Source organism: Crocuta crocuta, unplaced genomic scaffold (assembly GCF_008692635.1).
Source record: "Crocuta crocuta isolate KB4526 unplaced genomic scaffold, BGI_CrCroc_1.0 scaffold613, whole genome shotgun sequence".
NCBI lineage: Eukaryota > Metazoa > Chordata > Mammalia > Carnivora > Hyaenidae > Crocuta > Crocuta crocuta.
In genome coordinates this window covers 170,419-190,223 of record NW_027528880.1, presented here as the reverse complement: position 1 = coordinate 190,223, position 19,805 = coordinate 170,419, and the positions used below count along the sequence as shown (strand labels likewise).

The window sequence follows — 19,805 nt, the reverse complement described above, 5'->3', positions numbered from 1 at the left end:
CCCCCGGAGGTCTCGGTGGCCCAGCCTCATCACCGAGGCCACAGGCTGGGCAGCTGCTGGAGCCCACTGGCTGCTCTCAGTGAGCTAGAGCCCTTTCCTGGGAACCACGGCCCAGGGTTGGGGGCTCTGAGTGCTGACGTGGGGACTCCCTGTCGGGTGCTGCACCCCAAGGAGCTGGCAGCAAAAGTCCAGCTCCGCAGCCCAGAAGGACCCGCCGGCCCCTGTGGGACGGCTGCCTCTGGAAGGGGCCCCTTCATCACCCCGCCCCACGTGTCTGCATAACGGGGGCTTCTGAGCAGCATGGGTGGGCTGCAGTCAGGAGGGCTTCTCCGAGGAGGTGACCAGCCTGCCCTGTGGGGGCTAGATGGGGCTGGGGGGAAGGTCAAGGCTAAGCCATGCTAGGCTGCAGGGCCAAGGGAGCAGTAGACAGAGGAGGGACCCCACCAAGCCCCCAGGGGCACGAGGCATCAGGGACGTGCAGGGATGCAGTTCTCTGGGCAGGAAGAGGGGAGAGACAGGCATGAGTACCTCCCTGGGGGTGAGGCTGTGAGGGGGGCGGGGCGGGACAGGCGCCTGCCGTGCCTGCTGGTGCTTGAGGGATTGGAGGCGCCTCTGGGGGAGGGGCTTTGCCCTCCCGCGTCCCGGGCGCCACCCTGACCTGCCCGGGGCCTGTGAAGCTCTGGCTCCCGGGCTGGCGAGGGCTCCCTGGCCCAGCTCTGCAGGGGCTTTTCTTCCAGGCCGTCTACCCCACTGGGGCCTCCCGATGAGGGCAGGGGCCTCAGTGGCCGTGGGCCGGTCCGTGGGAGAGGGAGCGGGTCCTGAGGCCGCTCTGAGAATGCCGCGGGGGGTGGCCGGGATGGGGCTGGGAGAGGGGCCCCGGGCCAGGAGCTGCTGACTGAGGAGGCCAGGCTCCTTTGGGAGCTGGGGCTACCGTCTGGCCACCTGCCCAGGCCGGCCACCAGAGCCTCGGGGACGGTGGAATGAGCTCGTCTTGGCCGGCCGGCCTCACTGCCGGGCGCTGTGGACAGTCTGCCCCGTGCCCCTCCCCCAGCCCCCAGGCCCGCTGCCGCCGCAGTGCCCGAGGGACCCGTGTGCCTCTGGGCACAGACGGGGGAGGCACCGCCCGGCCCAGGAGGGGGGATAGTCAGACATGGTGGGTTCCCGCCCTTCGTCTCCGTGTCCCCCGACGTGAGCCTCCGTAGCCACAGCCTGACGCAAGGGGCCGCACGCCGAGCGGGCCGGCCCTCGTAGGCTGAGCCCGCCGACATCCAGTGTGGGGAGAGAGAGTCCCGCTCACGGCTGCGGTGGCCGTCCAAGCGGGGTGCCGGGCCCGGAGCCCAGGGGAAGCGGCCTGGGGCGTCAGCACCTCACCACCTGCAGGTTTTCCACGTGGCCTATGTGCTCATCAAGTTCGCCAACTCCCCGAGACCGGACCTCTGGGTGCTGGAGCGGTCCACGGACTTTGGCCGCACCTACCAGCCGTGGCAGTTCTTCGCCTGTGAGTCTCCTGGGAGGGTGGGTGCTGGGCGGGGGCGGCCCCTGGGGTGGGCGGCCGTCCTTGCGCGCGCTCGGGCCCTGAGCGCCTGGCCTGCCCTCACGCCCTGCTTCCGCGCCTCAGGGCTGTCGGGGTGAGGTCCCAGATGAGGGGGCGTGTTGAGCGGCTCCCGTCCCTGCTGCGGGGCCTGGCTGGGCCCAGGGGCTTGTGGTGCCAGGGTCTCTCGTGCCGCATCTTGGCTTTCACTAGACTGGTTTCGTGGCCCAACAGCTCCAGACGTGACGAGGGGAGCCAGTCAGGGGCCCTGGCGGCTCCCTGGCGCACCTGTCCGCTGCCACCATGACCGATCACGTTAATGGGGACGCTCTGCTGGGTGGGCCTGGGTCACGGGCCCCTCAGAACTCCAGGGGCAAGAGTGCAGGGTGGGGCAGTTCTCTGCAGGGCATTTGAGAACGGTCCCCCAAGGATGGGTGAGGAGGGCCATTCGGAGGTGGGGGGACGCTTGTTTCCTGCAGAGAGGCCGGTGTGGGAAAGGCCACGCCTCCTGGGGAAGTTCCTCTCTCAGCAGGTGCCTCGCTCTTTCTTCCACGAAACGCTGTGGGCTGGCGGGGTGGCTTGGGGAGGCGCCGCGGTGTTGGGGAGCATCCCTGGGCCCGCCCTCACCTTCCCGCCCGGCTCCCACAGCCTCCAAGAGGGACTGCTTTGAGCGGTTCGGGCCGCAGACGCTGGAGCGCATCACGCAGGACGACCACGTCATCTGCTCCACCGAGTACTCTCGGATCGTGCCCCTGGAGAACGGCGAGGTGGGCCCCGGGGCAGCTCGGTGGCCGGCCCCTGCTAGTCTGACGGTGGTGGCCCACACCCTGGCCTGACCCTTTGCCCTGTGTGCAGATCGTGGTTTCCCTGGTGAATGGGCGCCCGGGGGCCAGGAACTTCTCCTACTCGCCCCTGCTGCGTGACTTCACCAAAGCTACTAACATCCGCCTGCGCTTCCTGCGCACGAACACGCTGCTGGGCCACCTCATGGGCAAGGCGCTGCGGGACCCCACCGTCACCCGCCGGGTGAGCATCGGCCACTGGGCCGCCGGGGCCGGAGGTGGGGGGGCCTGGCAGGGCGGGGCTGGCGCGGTGGGCCGCGGCACTCACCGCCCGTGGGTGCAGTACTATTACAGCATCAAGGACATCAGCATCGGTGGCCGCTGCGTCTGCCACGGCCACGCGGACGTCTGTGATGCCCAGGACCCCATGGACCCCTTCAGGTGAGGCCTCGCTCCCTGCCGTCCCTGTCCCCTCCCAGCTCCGTGTCCCTGGATGCCCTGCTGTCCCACGGCCTCGGCTTGCTCCCACATGCAGCGAAGGGAGAGGGACACTGGGGTGCGGCTCCCTGGGGTGCCCTGTGCCTGGCTCGGACCCGTCTGCCCAGCGGCCAGCAGCAAGGGGGTTCTGGTCCCGACCTCCGGGCCGGGTGCTTCTGCCCCAGCAGGGGAGTCGGGCGGGCCATGGGCCTGAGCCTGCGCTCCCGGTTCTCCAGGCCCCTCCGTTCCCTCAGGGCACGAGCATCACTCTCTGCTGTCCCCACGCCTGACCTCGGCCCCTGCCACAGGCCCAGGCCCAGGCGCGCCTGTTCCGGGGAGACTGGGAACGTGCGGACCTGTCCCCAGGGTGGGGGTCCCTGCAGGGTCAGGCAGGTGTGGGGCGGGCAGAGGCGCCGAGGGATGTAGCAGAGCCTCCACGGACCCCCGCCCGCCGTGGGGAGCTGGCGGGCCGCCCCGGCTGCTGCCCTTGCCTTGAAATCCCGCAGCGCCCCCCCACCTCAGGCATTGGGGTTGGGGCCTGCGCTGTGCCTTCTGCAGGTCATTGTCCACACCCCCATTTTTGGGGGGAGGCAAACGAAGCCCGGAAGGCGGGGAGGCGCAACCCCGTTCGCAGTCTGAGCCTCGCTGAGAGGCGAGCCCCCCAGGCCTCTTCGGATACGGCTGATGGGTCTGAGGGAAGAAGGGGTACGTTCACCTGGCAGAGGACGCGCGCTGGCCGCCCCTCCTGCTACCCCTCCCGCTGCGGCCCTGCGGCCTCGGCTTGGGCTCTTGCCGGCAGCGCTGGGTGCTGAGCTCAGGCCCCACTTGTTGCCCTGGGAAGTCAGGTGCCAAGTGGGAACGCGAGCCAGCTGGCAGCGGGGCCTGCTAGGCGCCAGACTGGCCTCGGAGGAGAGGCGGGCCTGCCCTTGCCTGCCGGGAGGGCGTCGGTACCCACTGACTCACCTGCAGGCGGGTGTGGACGGGGCTCAGCTCACGCTGGGGGGCAGAGGGGAGGTACCCGCTGGGCGTCTGCCCCAGCACCACAGGCCCCGACACCCCCCACACCGCCATCCCAGAGCTCCCGCCTGCCCTGCTCTCCACCCCTGCCCCCTCCAGGGTGGGCTCTGCCCCTTATAGTCTCCACCCCGCTCCCTGGCTTCTCTTCNGCCACCTCCCCCACCCCCATCACCACCGCTACCTGCCGGGCCCTGCACGGAGCCCGTCATTCACTCTTTTGCTTTCCTTTGATTTGGAAGTTACGTGTTTTGTTTCTGTCGCCGTGTTAATCATCTGGGCTGTGACAAGATACCATAGTCGGGTGCTTATCAACAACAGAAACACACTTCTTGCTGTTCTGGAGGCCACGACAGCCCACTTCCCGGCTCTTGGTGTGTCCTCACGTGGCAGAGGGGCAACGGAGCTCCTAGGGTCCTTTCGCGATGACACTAACCCCACTGATGGGGGCTGCACCCTCAAGACCTAATCACCTCCGAAGGCCCCCCTCCCAACACTGTCACCTTGGCAGCTAGGTTCTGTGTGTGTGTGTGTCCGTGTCCGTCCGTGTCCCTGTCCCCATCCGTCCTGGGGGGACGCACGTGTTCAGCTCACGGCCATGCTGTTTACTGTAGCGTGAGACCCTTGCTTTGCGTCGGGCGTCGGGCGTACGTGATCAGATCTAAGTGTAACCAGCTGCTCTGTGGCCCTGACGACACAGCGCCCGAGAGCTCTGCCCCTGTGCGTGCTGCTTCCGTCCAGCAGGGATCTGTGGTCTGTGATGGCGGCTGCTGTCCGTGGTTTTACCCTTACTCTAGGCGGGTGGCTCTGCCCACTAGAATTCTGGTTGATGGCTGTGTCTCTCTCATCTCAGAGAAAGCATTTCGCTGTCACTTGGCGTCCTCGATGGGTGGGAGAGTGGCTGTCACCTGCACTGTTGCCCCTCTGGCTTGTCTGCCCCTTCTGGATGGTTCTGTGGTCTTTGCAGAATATCTCTGTGGCATCAGGGAGTGGACATGTCTTCTGTTGCTCAAACTCATGCTTTTTGAAACCGAGAGCGTGTTTTTGTTGATTCAAGATCATTCCTGGTCATCAGCTTTTTTTTTGTTTTTTTAATGTTTGTTTATTTTTGAAAGAGAGAGAAACACAGCATGAGTAGGGGGGGTGGAGAGAGGGGGAAGGGCAGAGAGAGAGAGAGGGAGACACAGAATCTGAAGCAGCTCCACGCTCTGAGCTGTCAGCACAGAGCCCAATGCGGGGCTCGAACCCACAAACTGCGAGATCATGACATGAGCCGAAGTCGGACGCTTAACCGACTGAGCCACCCAGGCGCCCTCTGGCCATCAGCTCTGACCGTCACCTTGCCCCCTTACACCTCTTTTCTTTCTCCAGAATCCCGTTACGCAGACGGGAACTCCCTGTGGTTTTCTTCTGCCTCCAAACGTCAGCTGTCCTTCCCTCTCTGTCTTCTGAGCTGCCTTTAGGTGGTTAGTTCCAGTCAGGGTCACCTGTCTGTCTGGAATTTCGGTGATTTTATTTTTCATTTATAGAAGTTCTGATTGGCTCTTTGGCCACACCTGCCTATTTTTTATAGTGTTGCATTTTTTGTTCTTGGTTCCTTTGGTTATAACTTTAAACATTCCCATTTTTGGTTTCTCCTTATTTGCCCCCAAGTTGCTGGGGTCGCATCCTGATGATACGCTGTGGTCGCTGCCATGTTGTGTCCCTGCCGGGCCCTGGACTGGGAATTGTCACTCCAGAGTGGTTGAATGAGGGCCTTTGCCAAACACCCCAAACACCCCAGGGTATCGCCAGCCCAGCACCGCTTTTTGTGTTAATTTTTGGTGCCCTGACCATGTAGACTGTGGAAGAACCAAACACCAGCTGCGGGCCCCACGTTACAGACCCTCAGAGCTGGGGCGAAGACAGGCCGGCTCCCTGGGGCTTTCGCTCTACGGCAGGCTTCCTCCTCCATGGAGGCCTCCCAGATGTCCCCCGGCCCTGAGGCCCTGCGGACACTCTGGGGGGTGGGGCTAGAGCCGTGTGACCTGAGGCCTGGGTCTCCGTGGACCGGCTTCTGAGGTCCTGCTCAGGACGCACACGGCACCCGCCCCTGCCTTGGCTGAGTGATGGAGGTGTGTGTCGGGTGGGGCTGGGGCACGTGTGCCACGCAGCCTCAGTCCTCAGCCGTGGCCAGCTGTCCCGCCCGCTGAGCCAACAGGAGCCGCTCCAGCACAGCAGGGGGCACTCCAGCCGGAGGACCAGCCCCTCCCCCCACAAGAGGAAGCAGTTCCTGGCCGCTTGCCCCTGGGGCAGCGCCCTGGATGCCTGGGGGCGGCTGGCTGAGCTCCTACTGCTGAGTGAGACCTGGGCCTTGGAGCCGGCCCAGGGACGGACGCTGTGCGCTTGGCCTTAGGGCACGGCCACAGGGAGGAGGGCTCACCTCCATCCTGAAGGACGCAGGGCCCCGGGCTGACCTGCAGGCAGGGGCCACCTACACTGGCCACCGAGGGCCCTGTCCCAGCCCCCGTCTGACACACGTCCCGTGCCCTTCTCCCACCCTCCATGGAGGCTGCGCACAGCCCGCCATCTGTCTCCTGGTGTCCCTCTGGGTCCACGGGGGGGCCCTCCTGTCCCCTGTGTCCCCCTGGGTCCACGGCGGGGCCCTCCTGTCCCCTGTGTCCCCCTGGGTCCACGGTGGAGCCGTCCTGTCCCGTGTCCCCCACAGGCTCCAGTGCACCTGTCAGCACAACACGTGTGGGGGCTCCTGCGACCGCTGCTGCCCCGGCTTCAACCAGCGGCCGTGGAAGCCGGCAACCACCGACAACGCCAACGAGTGCCAGTGTGAGTGTCCCGCACGTGCGCACACGCCTTTGCTGCCGGCGTGCTCCGGCCACGTGGCGTGCCGCACCCAGGGGTCACCTGTGGTCTGTGAGGCGTGCCCTGGGGGTCTGGAGAGACGGGACACGGAGGGCCCGTGAACAGCCGCACCCCTTCTCTCCAGCCTGCAACTGCCACGGCCACGCCCACGACTGCTTCTACGACCCTGAGGTGGACCGGCGCAACGCCAGCCAGAACCTGGACGGCGCGTACCAGGGCGGGGGCGTGTGCATCGACTGCCAGGTGGGACGGGGCTGCCCGTGGCCGGGATGGGGGCGTGTTGGGAACTAGGGTGCGTGCGAGGCACCGGGGCAGGGGGGTTGTGGGCGCGGCCCCACGCGGTCTGTCACCCAGGGCTGGGCGGGCGGTGGGAGCATCCCTGGGCTCAGTGGCCCCGTACCCACCTCCCCAGCATCACACCACCGGCATCAACTGTGAACGCTGTCTGCCCGGCTTCTTCCGTGCCCCAGACCAGCCCCTCGACTCTCCCCACGCTTGCCGCCGTGAGTGGGGTTGGCCCGGGTGAGGCCTTCCGGGGATGGGGCGTCCGGGCTGTCCAGCTCCCTGCTCCCCTGGGGTCCCTGCACGGCTGCGGGGGGCCCGGCCGGGCTCTCACCCGGCTGCTCCGGAGCCGGTCCGACAGCCCCAGGCTTGGTGTGTCACGACTCCTCGGCCCCCGTCCAGGCTGCAGCTGTGAGTCGGACTTCACGGATGGGACGTGTGAGGACCTGACCGGCCGCTGCTACTGCAAACCCAACTTCACGGGGGAGCGCTGCGGCGCGTGCGCTGAGGGCTTCGCCGGCTTCCCGCACTGCTACCGTGAGGGCGTCCGCCTGGGGCGGTGGCGGGGAAACTGGGGCGCGGGTCCCCAGAGCCCTGGGGGGGTGACCCAGGGTGGGGACCCACAGTGGAGCGTCTGGTCCTGCCTGCGTGTCTGGTGATGCTGAGCCGACCTGGCTGACGTGGTGTGTCCCCCCCCCCCAGCGGTGTCCCCCCCCTCCAACCACACCGGGGAGCAGGTGCTGCCGGCTGGACAGATCGTGAGTAAGTGTCACCCGCTAGAGGCGGGGAGCCCCACGCAGAACCCCATGGAGAGGGGGGTTTTCACTGTACTCACCTGATTTTTGGTTCTTATGGGTTTTGTTTTTTTTTTTAAGTTTCTTTTGAGAGAGTGGAGCAGGGGAGGGACAGAGAGAGAGTGAGAGGATCCCAGGCAGGCTCCACGCGGTCAGTGCTCAGAGCCCGAATCGGGGTTCGATCCCACAAACCGTGAGATTGTGACCTGAGCCGAAATCAAGAGCCAGACACTTCACTGACGGAGCCACCCAGGCGCCCTTCGGTTCTTGTATTTTTATACAAATAATGCATATTCATGCTAGAAAAACCCTTCAGGAGTGTAGTAACATAAAGCAGAAGAAAAAGGTGCCCAAGATGGTGCCATTGACATGACCCCTCCTCCTACGGCCAGGCGCCCCCCCCCCCGCCGTGGCCCTGCACACGTGTCCTTCGTGTTCCGTGCTGTCCCAACAGATGTAGCATTTACTTAGCTCCCAATTGTTAGAAATTTAGGTTCTTTCCAATTTAAAAAAATGCTACGATAAACATCCTTGTAGCTAAAACTCTCCATAAATCCTCAATCGCTCCTGTGGAATAATTTCCTAGAAGGTTCTGAGTCACTGGATGTGCGTGTTTGGGGGCAGTTTGGGCTGCAGGTTGCCAAACCGCTCTCGGGAACGAAATAGTGTACAGCGTGGTCACGTTAGGGCCTCAGCGGATGCTGGGGGTCGTCACCACGACGACGCGAGCTGCTTGTGACTGTCAGCCTGGTTGGCGGGACGCTCACCGGTCAGAGATGTCTCCTCCTCGTGTTTCTGGAATCGGGTGCGTTTCAGCGGAGGGTGCGCCCCAGTCTGATGGGCAGGCGTCAAACATGGCTGGCGGGCCTGAGCCGTCTGCACACTCCCCGCGCAGGCGCCGTGTGCCTCCAGCAGCAGGGTCCCCTGCCCCGTGTCTTGGGGACTCTTCTCTCCTGTGCTGGCGTTTTTAACCCTTCAGTGGTTCGGTGGACGTTGCTACGGAGGTGGCTCTTATCTCTGATAAGAGACGCTGTGGAGGTGGCGCGCCCTAAACTCACCTGTTCTTGTGTCTCTTGGTCTTTGACAGTTTCTTCTTTACATTTAAATGTCTGTTTTTCATAAGTGGTGTAAGCAGCGGTCAACAGACTTCTTCTGGAAAGGGCCAGACAGTGCCCGCCTTCAACTTTGAGGGCCAGGTGTCCTGTCTTGGCTCGTGGCCCCGCTGTCGTGGGCCACAGTGGACGTGAATAGGCCTGGCCGTGCTCCACGAAGACTTTACTTGCACGCAGGCAGGGGAGCCCTCGGAGCGCAGCGCGGAGCCCCGGCGTGGCTCCTGAAAGCCCTCTGGTCCCGCAGCCAGGGGTTGGTGCTGTGTCGCGGCCACGCTGGTGGGGTGTCCCGTGCTGTCTGCTCCTCGTCCCAGGAATTCTACACTGTCTTTCCTAACAAGGACCTTCGTGTCTGTAATTTGTCAGGGAGACTGGTTGAAGATTTTCTTGGTGGTTTTCTTTGATGTGCGTGCCCTCGTGTTCTCATTTCGTAATTCACTTTGTAAAATATTTGGAAAATGCCAAAATGCCCCGTGCTTGGTTCTATAGTGGTTTAAAAATCACTGGAATTACCCATTTCTTTTTTTTTTTTCACATTTATTTATTTTTGAGAGACAGAGACAGAGCACGAGTGGGGGAGGGTTAGAGAGAGGGAGACACAGAATCTGAAGCAGCTCCAAGCTCCCAGCTGTCAGCACAGAGCCCGACGCGGGGCTCGAACCCACAGACTGTGAGATCATGACCTGAGCCGAAGTCGGACACTCAACCGACTGAGCCCCCCAGGCGTCCCGGAATTACCCATTTCTTAAAAGTTTGATAGAACTTCTGAGACCACCTGGCCTGACATCTGTTGTTAATGGAAGTCTTCGACTCTGGCTTTCATTTCTTCTGTGGTTATTTTATCTGTTGATTTCCTACCTCAGCATAAGTCTGTTTTGGTCATTTTCATTTCTTAGCAAATTGCTTATGTTCTTTGGATTTTTTTTTTTAATTAAAGAGTTTTTAAGTTTATTTTTTTTTGAGAGTGAGCAAGAGAGAGAGAATCCCAAGCAGATTCTGCACTGTCAGTACAGATCTGAGCCAAAATCCAGTCAGATGCTTAACTGACTGGGCCACCCAGGTGCCCCTGGATTTTAAAATGTAGCGGTATAAAGCCGCACACAGCGGTCATGACTTTTTACCTTCCCTTTCGTTCCTCTTATTGTCTGTTTTAATTTTCTCTCTTTTCCTTTCTTCCTTTATTAGACCTAGTGGAAGTTTGCTGAACTTACTGGTGTTTCCAAAATACACCTTAAGATTCTGTCTATAAGATCTGCTGGAGTTTTTCTCTTCATAGTTTGGGGGAGAGATTTTGTTTCCTACTATAGCAGACTTTGAACTAAAATCTTTAATTCCTTCTACTGTCTTCTTTTTTGAAACATTGAAGTGTAGTCGATATTCAGCATCAGATGAGTTTCAGGTGGACAGCATCTTGGTTTGATATTTGTCCATATTGCAAAACGACTCCCGCAGTAAGTCTGCTTAGCGTCTGTCGCCACAATTACAGAATTACTTTTTCCTTGTGATGAGATCTTTGGAGATCTTTCAGCAAATTTCCACTGTGCCATCCAGCACGGCTGCTACGGCCACCATGTGGACATCGCTGCCCCACACCGCTCTCATTTTGCCCCTGGAAGCTGGCACCTTTTGACACCTTCACACCTTTCTCCAACCCCCTGCCCATCAGCCACCAACGTGTTCTCCGTATCCGAGAGCTTGGTTTTTGTTTCTGTTCTAGATTCCACATATGCGTGAGATCTCGCGGTATTTTTCTTTTTAACTTTCTTTTGTTTCGTTACCGCTTCTTGAATTTATCATTTTTGTTCTGTCTTAATTGCTGACAACAAGGTGTAAAGCATTGGTTCTTAACCAGGGGAGGTTAAGCCCCAGGGGCGCATCTAGGGTTTCTCTTGTTCGGGCTGCGCGGCGTTGGTGGCGCTTGGTTTTTCTTCAGGAGCCAAACCGAGCCTCCTGGTTTTCTCTGGTGAATGGAGACGCGGCCCGGGCGGGACGCGCCGTCCGGTGGGGCTCCGGCTCCTGCTGTGTCTTCCCGCCGTCGCTGGGGCTTTCCCTTCATGCCTTTGGCCGGATTGGGGAGCAGAGTGTGATTTGGTTTGGGAAGGTTTATGNGGGTACAAGTTCCATTTCTGTCTTCTCATCTGGCCCAGGTCACCCTTACCTTTCTGACAAACATCAAACCGCTATTTTCCATAATCAAAAATTACGTAGTATTTAAAACCTCTTCTCAGGCACAAATTAAGACCTTCAGCACACTTTTGTTCCTTTTCTCTGACCCACGGGGTAATCTATAAAGATTACAATGATCTTTATTAGGATTTTGTTTGTACGTTTTCTCTGGTTGCGTCGGCGCCTACAGGTGGCTTAGCAGCTGTGTTACTGACAGCCATTTGCCTGTCCTTACAGCCGTCCTGATCTCCTTGCTCACAGTTTTCCAGAAACATGGGCTTTGCCTTCTTGGGATTTTTGTCCCTTCGTTCTGTATGGGTGCAGCGTGAAGCGTGAGGAGAGAAGTTTGCAGAGAGCAGAGGTTTTCCGGCGGGGAGGGCTGGGATCTGCGAGGCACCTGAGACCCCCACCCTCCCCCCACCCCCCAGACTGTGACTGCAGCGCCGCCGGGACACAGGGCAACGCCTGCCGGAAGGACCCGCGGGTGGGACGCTGCGTGTGCAAACCCGCCTTCCAGGGCGTCCACTGCGAGCTCTGCGCCCCCGGGTTCTATGGCCCGAGCTGCCAGCGTGAGTGCGGCCCCGTGTCTGTCCCCGTGGGGGCCCCGGGAGCCCGTGCCCTCTCACACTGAGCGTGGCCACCCCTCCCCGCAGCGTGCCAGTGTTCCAGCCCCGGAGTGGTGGACGGGGCCTGCGACCCTGACTCAGGCCAGTGCACGTGCCGGGAGGGCTTCGAGGGGGCCGCCTGTGACCGCTGCGCCCCAGGATACTTCCACTTTCCTCTCTGCCAGTGTGAGCGAGGCCGCCCCAGTGGGCACGGGTGGGCGTGGGGCCCGGGGCGTGGCCTGGCTGGCTCAGGGGGCCCCCGTGTGCGCCTTCCCTCTACAGTGTGCGGCTGCAGCCCCGTGGGGACCCTGCCCGAGGGCTGCGACGAGGCGGGCCACTGCCCGTGCCGGCCGGAGTTCGATGGCCCTCACTGTGACCGATGCCACCCGGGCCACCATGGTTATCCCGATTGCCATGGTGAGCAGAGGGCCAGGGCGGGGCTGGGTGGAGTGGGAGGGCCCCCCCCCCAGGCGCCCAGGGCCTGACCCCGTGTCTCCTGCAGCCTGCACCTGCGACCCCCGGGGTGCCCTGGACCAGCTCTGCGGGGCAGGGGGGGTGTGCCGCTGCCGCCCCGGCTACGCGGGCCCTACCTGCCAGGAGTGCAGCCCCGCCTTCTACGGCTTCCCCGAGTGTGCCCGTGAGTGTCCTCGAGGGGCGGCGGTGGGGGGAGGGGGGTGCGTCCCTCCCGCCTGCCCACACCCCGCCTTCCCCGCCTAGCCTGCCGCTGCTCCGCCGAGGGCTCCCTGCACGCAGCCTGTGACCCCCGCAGCGGCCAGTGCAGCTGCCGGCCCCGCGTGACCGGGCTGCGATGTGACGCCTGTGTGCCCGGCGCCTACAACTTCCCCGTCTGTGAAGGTGAGGCCGGTGCAGTGTGCGTGGTCTGTGTGCCCACCCCTTCGTTCCTGTGTGCCCACGCCTGTCCACGCACTGGCCGGTCACGCGCTGTGCTCACGTGGGGCACATGTGCCACGTGTGTGCGCTCGTGGGCCTTGTAAGCGTGCACACGTTTTCACGTGTTCTCGGAAGTGCGTGTTCCCCTGCTGTGTTCAGACATGTTTGCGTGTTCTCTGGTGGGGGAGGGCACAGCGCACGCCCTTGTGGCCGAGGGGACCAGAGCACACGTTTGCACACCTGTTCACACAAGTGGGAGGCACGTGTGCTGGCCGGGCCTCGGGAAGCCCTTGGCCCTGAGCCAGTGACTGAGCAGTGACCGTCGCCCGGATCTCTCTACAGCTGGCTCCTGCCACCCCGCCGGCCTGGCCCCGGCCGACCACACCCGTCCCGAGGTGAGCCCAGGGCAGCCCTCTGTGGAGTTCAGCCCCTCCCCTCCAGGGAGACTGCCCCGGTGCGCGGTCGCCTTGGCAACCTGAGGGCCCCTGTTGCGCTGGCTGGTCCTCGGTCTGCATTCCAGGGACACATGCCCGAGATGGGGCAGGTCAGGCTCCAGGGCTGAGGGCTCTGGGTCGAAAGGCAGGGACCCATTCCGACCCTCTGTCTCGTCTTCTCCCAGGCACAGGCCCCCTGTACATGCCGGGCTCACGTAGAGGGGCCGAGCTGTGATCGCTGTAAACCTGGGTTCTGGGGCCTGAGTCCCAGTAACCCTGAGGGCTGCACCCGTGAGTCTTGGCGGGGGTGTGGGAGTGCTGGGGAGGCTCTAGGGCAGGCGAGCGGTGTAGGGAGGGGAGTGCTAGCCCCACAGGGTCCAGGCCTGCTCTGCCTCCCCCCTAGCCTGCAGCTGTGATCCCCGGGGCACGCTGGGTGGAGTCGTCGAGTGCCGGCCGGTGAGTCTGGGGTCGAGGTGCCCAGGGGCTGTGGGGCAGGCGCGTCCCGACCCTCCCTGCTCGGTCTCACCTGGTCCCCCGGCCACAGGGAGACGGCCAGTGCCCCTGCAAGCCTCACGTGTGCGGCCGGGCCTGCGCAGCGTGCCGGGACGGCTTCTTTGGGCTCGACCAGGCGGACTACTTCGGCTGCGGCAGTAAGTGACCGCGACCCGGGGGGCGGGCCCGGTGTGGGACGAGCGCCGTGGCTGGCTGGGATGGCGGCGCTGACCTGGCTCCCTCCTGCTGCAGGCTGCCGGTGTGACGTTGGCGGCGCACTGGGACACGGCTGTGACCCGCGGACGGGCGCCTGCCGGTGCCGCCCCAACACCCAGGGCCTCACCTGCAGCGAGTGGGTGCCCCGCACTGGGGCTGGGGGAGGGGGCCCCAGAGGCAGCTCGTCCGGTAGAGGCCCCGGGGGGCTGCCCTTGACCACCCTGTCGCGGCCAGGCCAGCGCGGGACCACTACCTCCCTGACCTGCATGACCTGCGCCTGGAGCTGGAGGAGGCGGCCACGCCCGAGGGCCGCACCGTGCGCTTCGGCTTCAACCCCCTCGAGTTCGAGAGCTTCAGCTGGAGGGGCTACGCGCAGATGTCGCCCATCCAGGTGGGCGTGGAGCTGCCCACAGAGGGGAGGCGGGGCTGGCGGGCCCCTTGCGGGCCGGGGACCAGGCTGGGCAGGGCCAGGGAGGGGTGACCCCGACTCTCCGTGTCCCCGCTGCCCCCAGCCCAGGATCGTGGTGAGGCTGAACGTGACCTCCCCTGACGTCTTCCGGCTTGTTTTCCGGTACGTCAACCGCGGGCCCACCAGCGTGAGTGGGCGAGTCTCTTTGCAGGAGGAGGGCAAGCTTGCCACCTGCACCAACTGTGAGTGTCTGCAGGCCGTCCCGCTGCCCACCCTGCCCCAGCCCTGCCCCAGCCCTGCCCCAGCCCTGCAGCCCGCCCTGCCCCAGCCCTGCCCCAGCCCTGCCCAGCCCTGCCCCAGCCCTGCCCCAGCCCTGCCCAGCCCTGCCCAGCCTGCTGCCCCCATGGCTCCTGACCCCCCCACCTCCCACTTCTGCCCCAGCCCCATGGGGGGGCCAGCCTGTGCCTTGGGGCATCTGCAGCCCGGGGTGGCCGGTGGGCTGAGACCAGGAGTCTCACAGTTCACGTCCGCAGGCACAGAGCAGAGCCAGCCTGTCACCTTCCCGCCCAGCACGGAGCCTGCCTTTGTCACCGTGCCCCAGAGGGGCTTTGGGGAGCCCTTTGTCCTGAACCCCGGCACCTGGGCCCTGCTCGTGGAGGCTGAGGGGGTGCTCCTGGTGAGGCGGGGGCTGAGTGGGGTGGGCCGGGGCCCGGGGCCGGGGCCCAGTACCTACGTCTCCCCTGCCCACCAGGACTACGTGGTCCTGCTGCCCAGCACCTACTACGAGGCGGCCCTCCTGCAGCTGCGGGTGACCGAGGCCTGCATGTTCCGGCCCGCCGAGCAGCGCTCCAAGGAGAAGTGAGGGCCGGCCTGGTGGGGGTGGGGGCCTGACCCCCACTGTGCTCCCCGCGGGTCCCTGCTGACTACGTTCTGTGTCCCCCGCCCTTCCCCAACCCAGCTGCCTCCTCTACACGCACCTGCCCCTGGATGGCTTCCCCTCGGTCGCGGGAACCGAGGCCCTGTGTCGCCGTGACAACAGCCTGCCCTGGCCTTGCCCCACGGAGCAGCTCAACCCCTTGTACCCGCCCCTGGCCGCCTGCCTGGGCAGCGACGTGCGTGTCCCTGGAACCCCACAGAGGGGCAGGCAGGGTCACAACCTGGGGAAGGCGTGCCTTGGCCTGGAGGTTGGGGGTGGGAGGGGCCGTGCCACAGTGATGGGACACAGGTGCAGGCAAGGCCGCAGGTTTGATGTTGGGGGGGGTCAGGGCAGCCTTGGGGCCTCATTTGTCAATGGGGTGTCGCTGACCCCAGCCCTCCAGCTCATCGGGAAGAGGCAGCGGGTCATTTGTTCACTCTGAAGACCCGGGCTGGGCCTCCAGGCAGCAGGCTGTCAGCAGTGCTGAGGCCGAGAGGCCTTGGGAAGGCAGGGGAGGCTTGGAGTGAGCCGAGGTTGGAAGGCCACGTGGGCATGGGGGTGTCCTGGGAGGGGTGCTCCGGGCGGCGAGGACCTGGGGGAGGAGGCTGTGGGGGCTGTGGGTGGGAAGGGCTGTGCACAGGGGTGTCCAGGGAGCACCCGCGGTCTTGTTCTGCAGGTGGGGCCCCTGATAACTCTGTCCCCCACCCCCAGGTGGACGTCCAGCTTCAGGTGGCCGTGCCACAGCCGGGCCGCTACGTCCTGGTGGTGGAGTATGCCAACGAGGACGCCCGCCAGGAGGTGGGCGTAGGCACGCACGTCCCACAGCGGGCGCCGCAGGAGGGGACACTCACCTTGCACCCCTGCCTCTACAGGTCTGCGGGGCCAGGACAGGGTTTGGGTCTGGGGGAGCTATGTGGGAGGGCTTGGGCCCCGGGGCGGCCCCACCCGCTGATCACCCCACCCCCGTCCCTAGCGCCCTGTGCCGGGGCACCGTCCTGGACACCCAGCACCACCTGGCCGTCTTCCACCTGGACACGGAGGCCAGCGTCCGGCTCACGGCCAAGCAGGCACGCTTCTTCCTGGTAAGACCCTGACCCCTGACCCGCACGGGCCCCAGCTTCCCCTGTGGCGTCAGGTGTTTCAGAAGATTTCAAATAGCATAGAAGGGTGTGGTGAGCCCAGGTGCCCAGCACCCGCCCCGCGTGGTGGATGGGAGGAGACGGTAACTATGTTAACAAAAAACCGCTTTCTGGTATAATGTACCAGAACGTCCGGCGTGAGGGGTCTCTTCAGTGGGTCGTTGGCTCCTGGGCGTCCTCAGTGCTCTGAGGATGAGGTCGCTGTGACACAGGCCTGTGCACCCACCTGAGCACGAAGCACTGTGCGGTGCTGACCGCCGCGGACGCCCAGGAGCGAGCTGAGATGCGCGCCCGAGAAAGCTCAGGGCGGGTGACGTTTGCTCTCACGAGAGTGGTGCACTCAGCGCGTTAGGTTTCCCGGGGCCCTTACAACACGGATCGCTTCTGCACAGATTAGTATAAAAGCCTCACATGTCGAGAGGGACTCGTAAACGGAAAGAGAGCCCTGTGGCCGCCCGCCGCACTCGCTACGGGCGCTTTCTGGGGCTGCTGCGTTTCATGCGTGTTGACACCGCCCACGTGGCTTCCACCGCCTGCATCGGTGCTGTCCCTCGGCCCTCGTGCCCAGGCCGGGGAGCAGCACGCACCCCACACACCCCTCGGGCCCCCGTGGCCACCCCCCGGCGCAGACTGCACCACCTCACCACTGCGTTCTGGAGCTTCTTAACCGGAAGCCCGCCGGCAGGTGTTTGTGCCACGGTGACGCAGCGTCCCCGCCTTGGCTGTGGGGTCTCCCCGGCAGCTTGGAAGCCTCTGTGTGTTGTATTTGCTGCGCGACATACGGCCGCTGGAGCTGAGGGGGAGTCGTGGTGGAGTGGCCGCAGGGAGTGACGGGGCGGAGGGCAGAGGGGAGATAGCAGGGTGCCCCCGAGGAGAGCTGAGAAGGACCCAGACCCCGCGGTCGAGGGCCGGCAGAACCAGGGCCCGGGTGCAGAGAGCAGGACTCGAGGCGGATGTCGGGGGTGTGGGGGGGCCCCACGCGCACGTCCGCATCCACGCCCGTACTCTGTCCACAGCACAGCGTCACCCTGGTGCCCGCGGAGACATTCAGCCTGGAGTTCGTGGAGCCCCGGGTCCGCTGCGTCAGCAGCCACGGTGCCTTCAAGCCCGGCAGGTGGTGGGGCTGGGAGGGGCCGGGGCGGCGGCGGGGGCCCCGGCCCGGCCCGCAGGGACTCACCCCCCCCCCCCTCCAGTGCCACCTGCCTGCCGTCCCGCTTCCCGAAGCCGCCCCGGCCCGTCGTGCTGCGGGACTGCCTGGTGCTGCCGCTGCCCCCCGGCCTGCCCCTGTCCCGCTCGCAGGACTTCACGCCTGGCGCGCTCCCACCAGGGCCCCGGCCCCGGCCCTCCACTGCCGTGGACCCCGACGTGGAGCCCACCCTGCTGCGCCACCCCCAGGTGAGGGCCCCGGCCGAGAGGACTGCGCCCCCCTCCCCGGCTCGCGCTCCTGCCCCCACGCCCGCTCAGCGGAGCCTCTGCCTGCAGGCGACCGTGGTCTTCACCACCCACGTGCCCGCGCTGGGCCGCTACGCCTTCCTGCTGCATGGCTACCAGCCGGCGCACCCCACCTTCACCGTGGAGGTCCTCGTCAGCGGGGGCCGCGTCTGGCAGGGTGAGTGGCTGTGGCGGGCGGCGGGGGCGGGCCCCAGACGACCAGCCTGTCGGGCGTCTCCTGGCACAGCCCCTGTGTGGTCGGACAGGCCTGTCCTGCTCCTTGTTCTCAAGTGAGGTGCCCGGGGTGCAGGGTGGGCGCAGCCCCAGCCTCCGGCCCCCTCCCTGGATTCTGCTCCTGATTCCCGTTGAGTTCAGGCTCAGCGTGTCACGTAGGCGGGCAACCCAGGGCTCCCTGCGGGACACCTGTCGACGGCCGTGTGTTCCTGCACGTGGGTCTGCTCTGTTTCCCTCGGCCGAGCTCAGGACCTGTGCCTACTGGGCCTCTGTGCGCGGCCACGCCTGATTCACGTAGCGCACGGGGGCCCAGCCAGACAGGCGTCACGCGCGGCCACGCGGCCTAGTTGTGCATCACAGGTGCACACCCCTTGCTGGGCAGGGCACTGTCCGTGGGCATCTCTTCCTCCCTGAGGGCTCCAGCAGTGACCCCAGAATGAGGCCACGGGGCCACGGCTGGTCTGTGGGGTGTGGAGGGGTGCACCGACCTGCCTTTTCATCCCCCTCCAGGCCACGCCAACGCCAGCTTCTGCCCACACGGCTACGGCTGCCGCACCCTGGTGGTGTGTGAGGGCCAGGCCGTCCTGGACGTGACCGACAGTGAGCTCACCGTGACTGTGCGCGTGCCTGAGGGCCGGTGGCTCTGGCTGGTGAGTCCTGAGGATGCCGTGTCTGTGTGCAGACGTCTTGGGGCCTGACGCGGGGCTAGCATCCTGGGTGTGGGTGTCCTGGACGCGCCACGCCATTGGTCGCTCGGGCAGGGTGTGTCTCTGTCTGCACTGGGCCAGCCGCATGCCAGGTGCCAAGGAGAGCAGACTCCAGGGACCTCCAGGCTGAGCTGCGAGGCCGGTGGAGGTGGGAGGGGTGTCCAAGAGCCAAGATGTTGCCTGCCTTCCCTCTGGAATCCTGCTGGTCAGGGCGGCCTTCCCAGAGGAGGCGGCCTAGAGGTCTGGAGAGGGAGGGCAAAGGCATGTCTGGCAGACAAGGATGGGAGGGGCACCAGGGGGCTGGGCACTTCTTTACCGCCGAGCCTCACGGCCCCAGGCTTCCATTAAGCCCCGGAAGGTGACCTCCCTTCTGAGCGGCCCACTGGGCACCCAACATGTGTCAGCCTTGCTGGGGTCCAGGGTTGGGGTGTGGTGCGGCCACTACTGTGGAGCTGCCTGGCTGGACCCTGGCCTGTCACAGAGCCCCCTGGCAACGTGCTGGTGCGGGCAGGCTCCGGTTCACTTCCCCAGCTTGGGTCCTCTCCTGGGCCCACGGGAAGGTGACCAGGCCCTGACGCTCTAGGAGTATGTGCTGCTGGTCCCCGAGGAGGCCTACAGCTCCAGCTACCTCCGNCGGGGCTCTGGGTGGGGACCTGGCCTCTCTCTGATTCTCACCCCAGCCCCACCAGCTCCTCCCAGTTCTGTCGTGATGCCGCCTCCTCTCTCTCTCTCTTCTACAACAACGGGGCTCGGCCTTGCGGCTGTCATGAAATGGGAGCCACCAGCCCCACATGTGAGCCCTTTGGGGGCCAGTGTCCCTGCCGTGCCCATGTGATCGGCCGGGACTGCTCCCGATGTGCCACTGGCTACTGGGGCTTCCCCAACTGCAGGCGTGAGTAATCCAGCCCCCAGGGATGACGGCGATGGGACCCTAATCCTGAGGAGGCTTCCCCGTGAAAGGAAGTGTGGGTACAGTGGCCAGGAGGAAGTTCTAGAGCTCTGCCGCCCCCCCCAACCCCCCTGCTGCAGGACCTCAGGCAGCCCGTGGCCTGGCTGTCAGTCCGGGGACCACACAGCAATCTGGGCAACTGACCGCATATCAGAGATGCTGCCTGGGCCTGGGGGCCTGGAGTTGGGCGAAACCAGGCCGGGGTGGGGTGGGGTGGGGTGTCCTCGGGGCAGGAGCCCCAGCCTCTGATGGGGCAGAGGGTTCACCACACCCGTGTCCCTGCTCTGCAGCCTGTGACTGCCGAGGCCCCCTGTGTGACGAGCTCACGGGCCACTGCCTCTGCCCGCCTCTCCCCGTGCCGCCCGCCT

At 64.7% G+C, this 19,805-nt stretch overlaps 1 protein-coding gene across 1 annotated transcript in view; it reads left to right on the top strand.

The window, feature by feature from the left end:
• Nucleotides 1-19,805, top strand: part of LAMA5 (laminin subunit alpha 5) — a 63,392-nt gene that overhangs the window by 24,270 nt on the left and 19,317 nt on the right. The window contains 33 exon segments of the mRNA XM_077756804.1: nt 1,381-1,498; nt 2,180-2,298; nt 2,387-2,557; nt 2,657-2,754; nt 6,512-6,627; nt 6,788-6,906; nt 7,076-7,166; nt 7,348-7,482; nt 7,648-7,707; nt 11,443-11,583; nt 11,668-11,805; nt 11,902-12,036; nt 12,122-12,256; nt 12,337-12,474; nt 12,853-12,905; nt 13,130-13,235; nt 13,348-13,400; nt 13,489-13,594; nt 13,689-13,788; nt 13,887-14,043; nt 14,165-14,303; nt 14,595-14,737; nt 14,813-14,919; nt 15,020-15,173; nt 15,689-15,849; nt 15,951-16,059; nt 17,133-17,230; nt 17,310-17,511; nt 17,599-17,725; nt 18,292-18,431; nt 19,072-19,126; nt 19,129-19,380; nt 19,728-19,793. Coding sequence (XP_077612930.1) covers nt 1,381-1,498; nt 2,180-2,298; nt 2,387-2,557; nt 2,657-2,754; nt 6,512-6,627; nt 6,788-6,906; nt 7,076-7,166; nt 7,348-7,482; nt 7,648-7,707; nt 11,443-11,583; nt 11,668-11,805; nt 11,902-12,036; nt 12,122-12,256; nt 12,337-12,474; nt 12,853-12,905; nt 13,130-13,235; nt 13,348-13,400; nt 13,489-13,594; nt 13,689-13,788; nt 13,887-14,043; nt 14,165-14,303; nt 14,595-14,737; nt 14,813-14,919; nt 15,020-15,173; nt 15,689-15,849; nt 15,951-16,059; nt 17,133-17,230; nt 17,310-17,511; nt 17,599-17,725; nt 18,292-18,431; nt 19,072-19,126; nt 19,129-19,380; nt 19,728-19,793 — 4,042 coding nt within the window.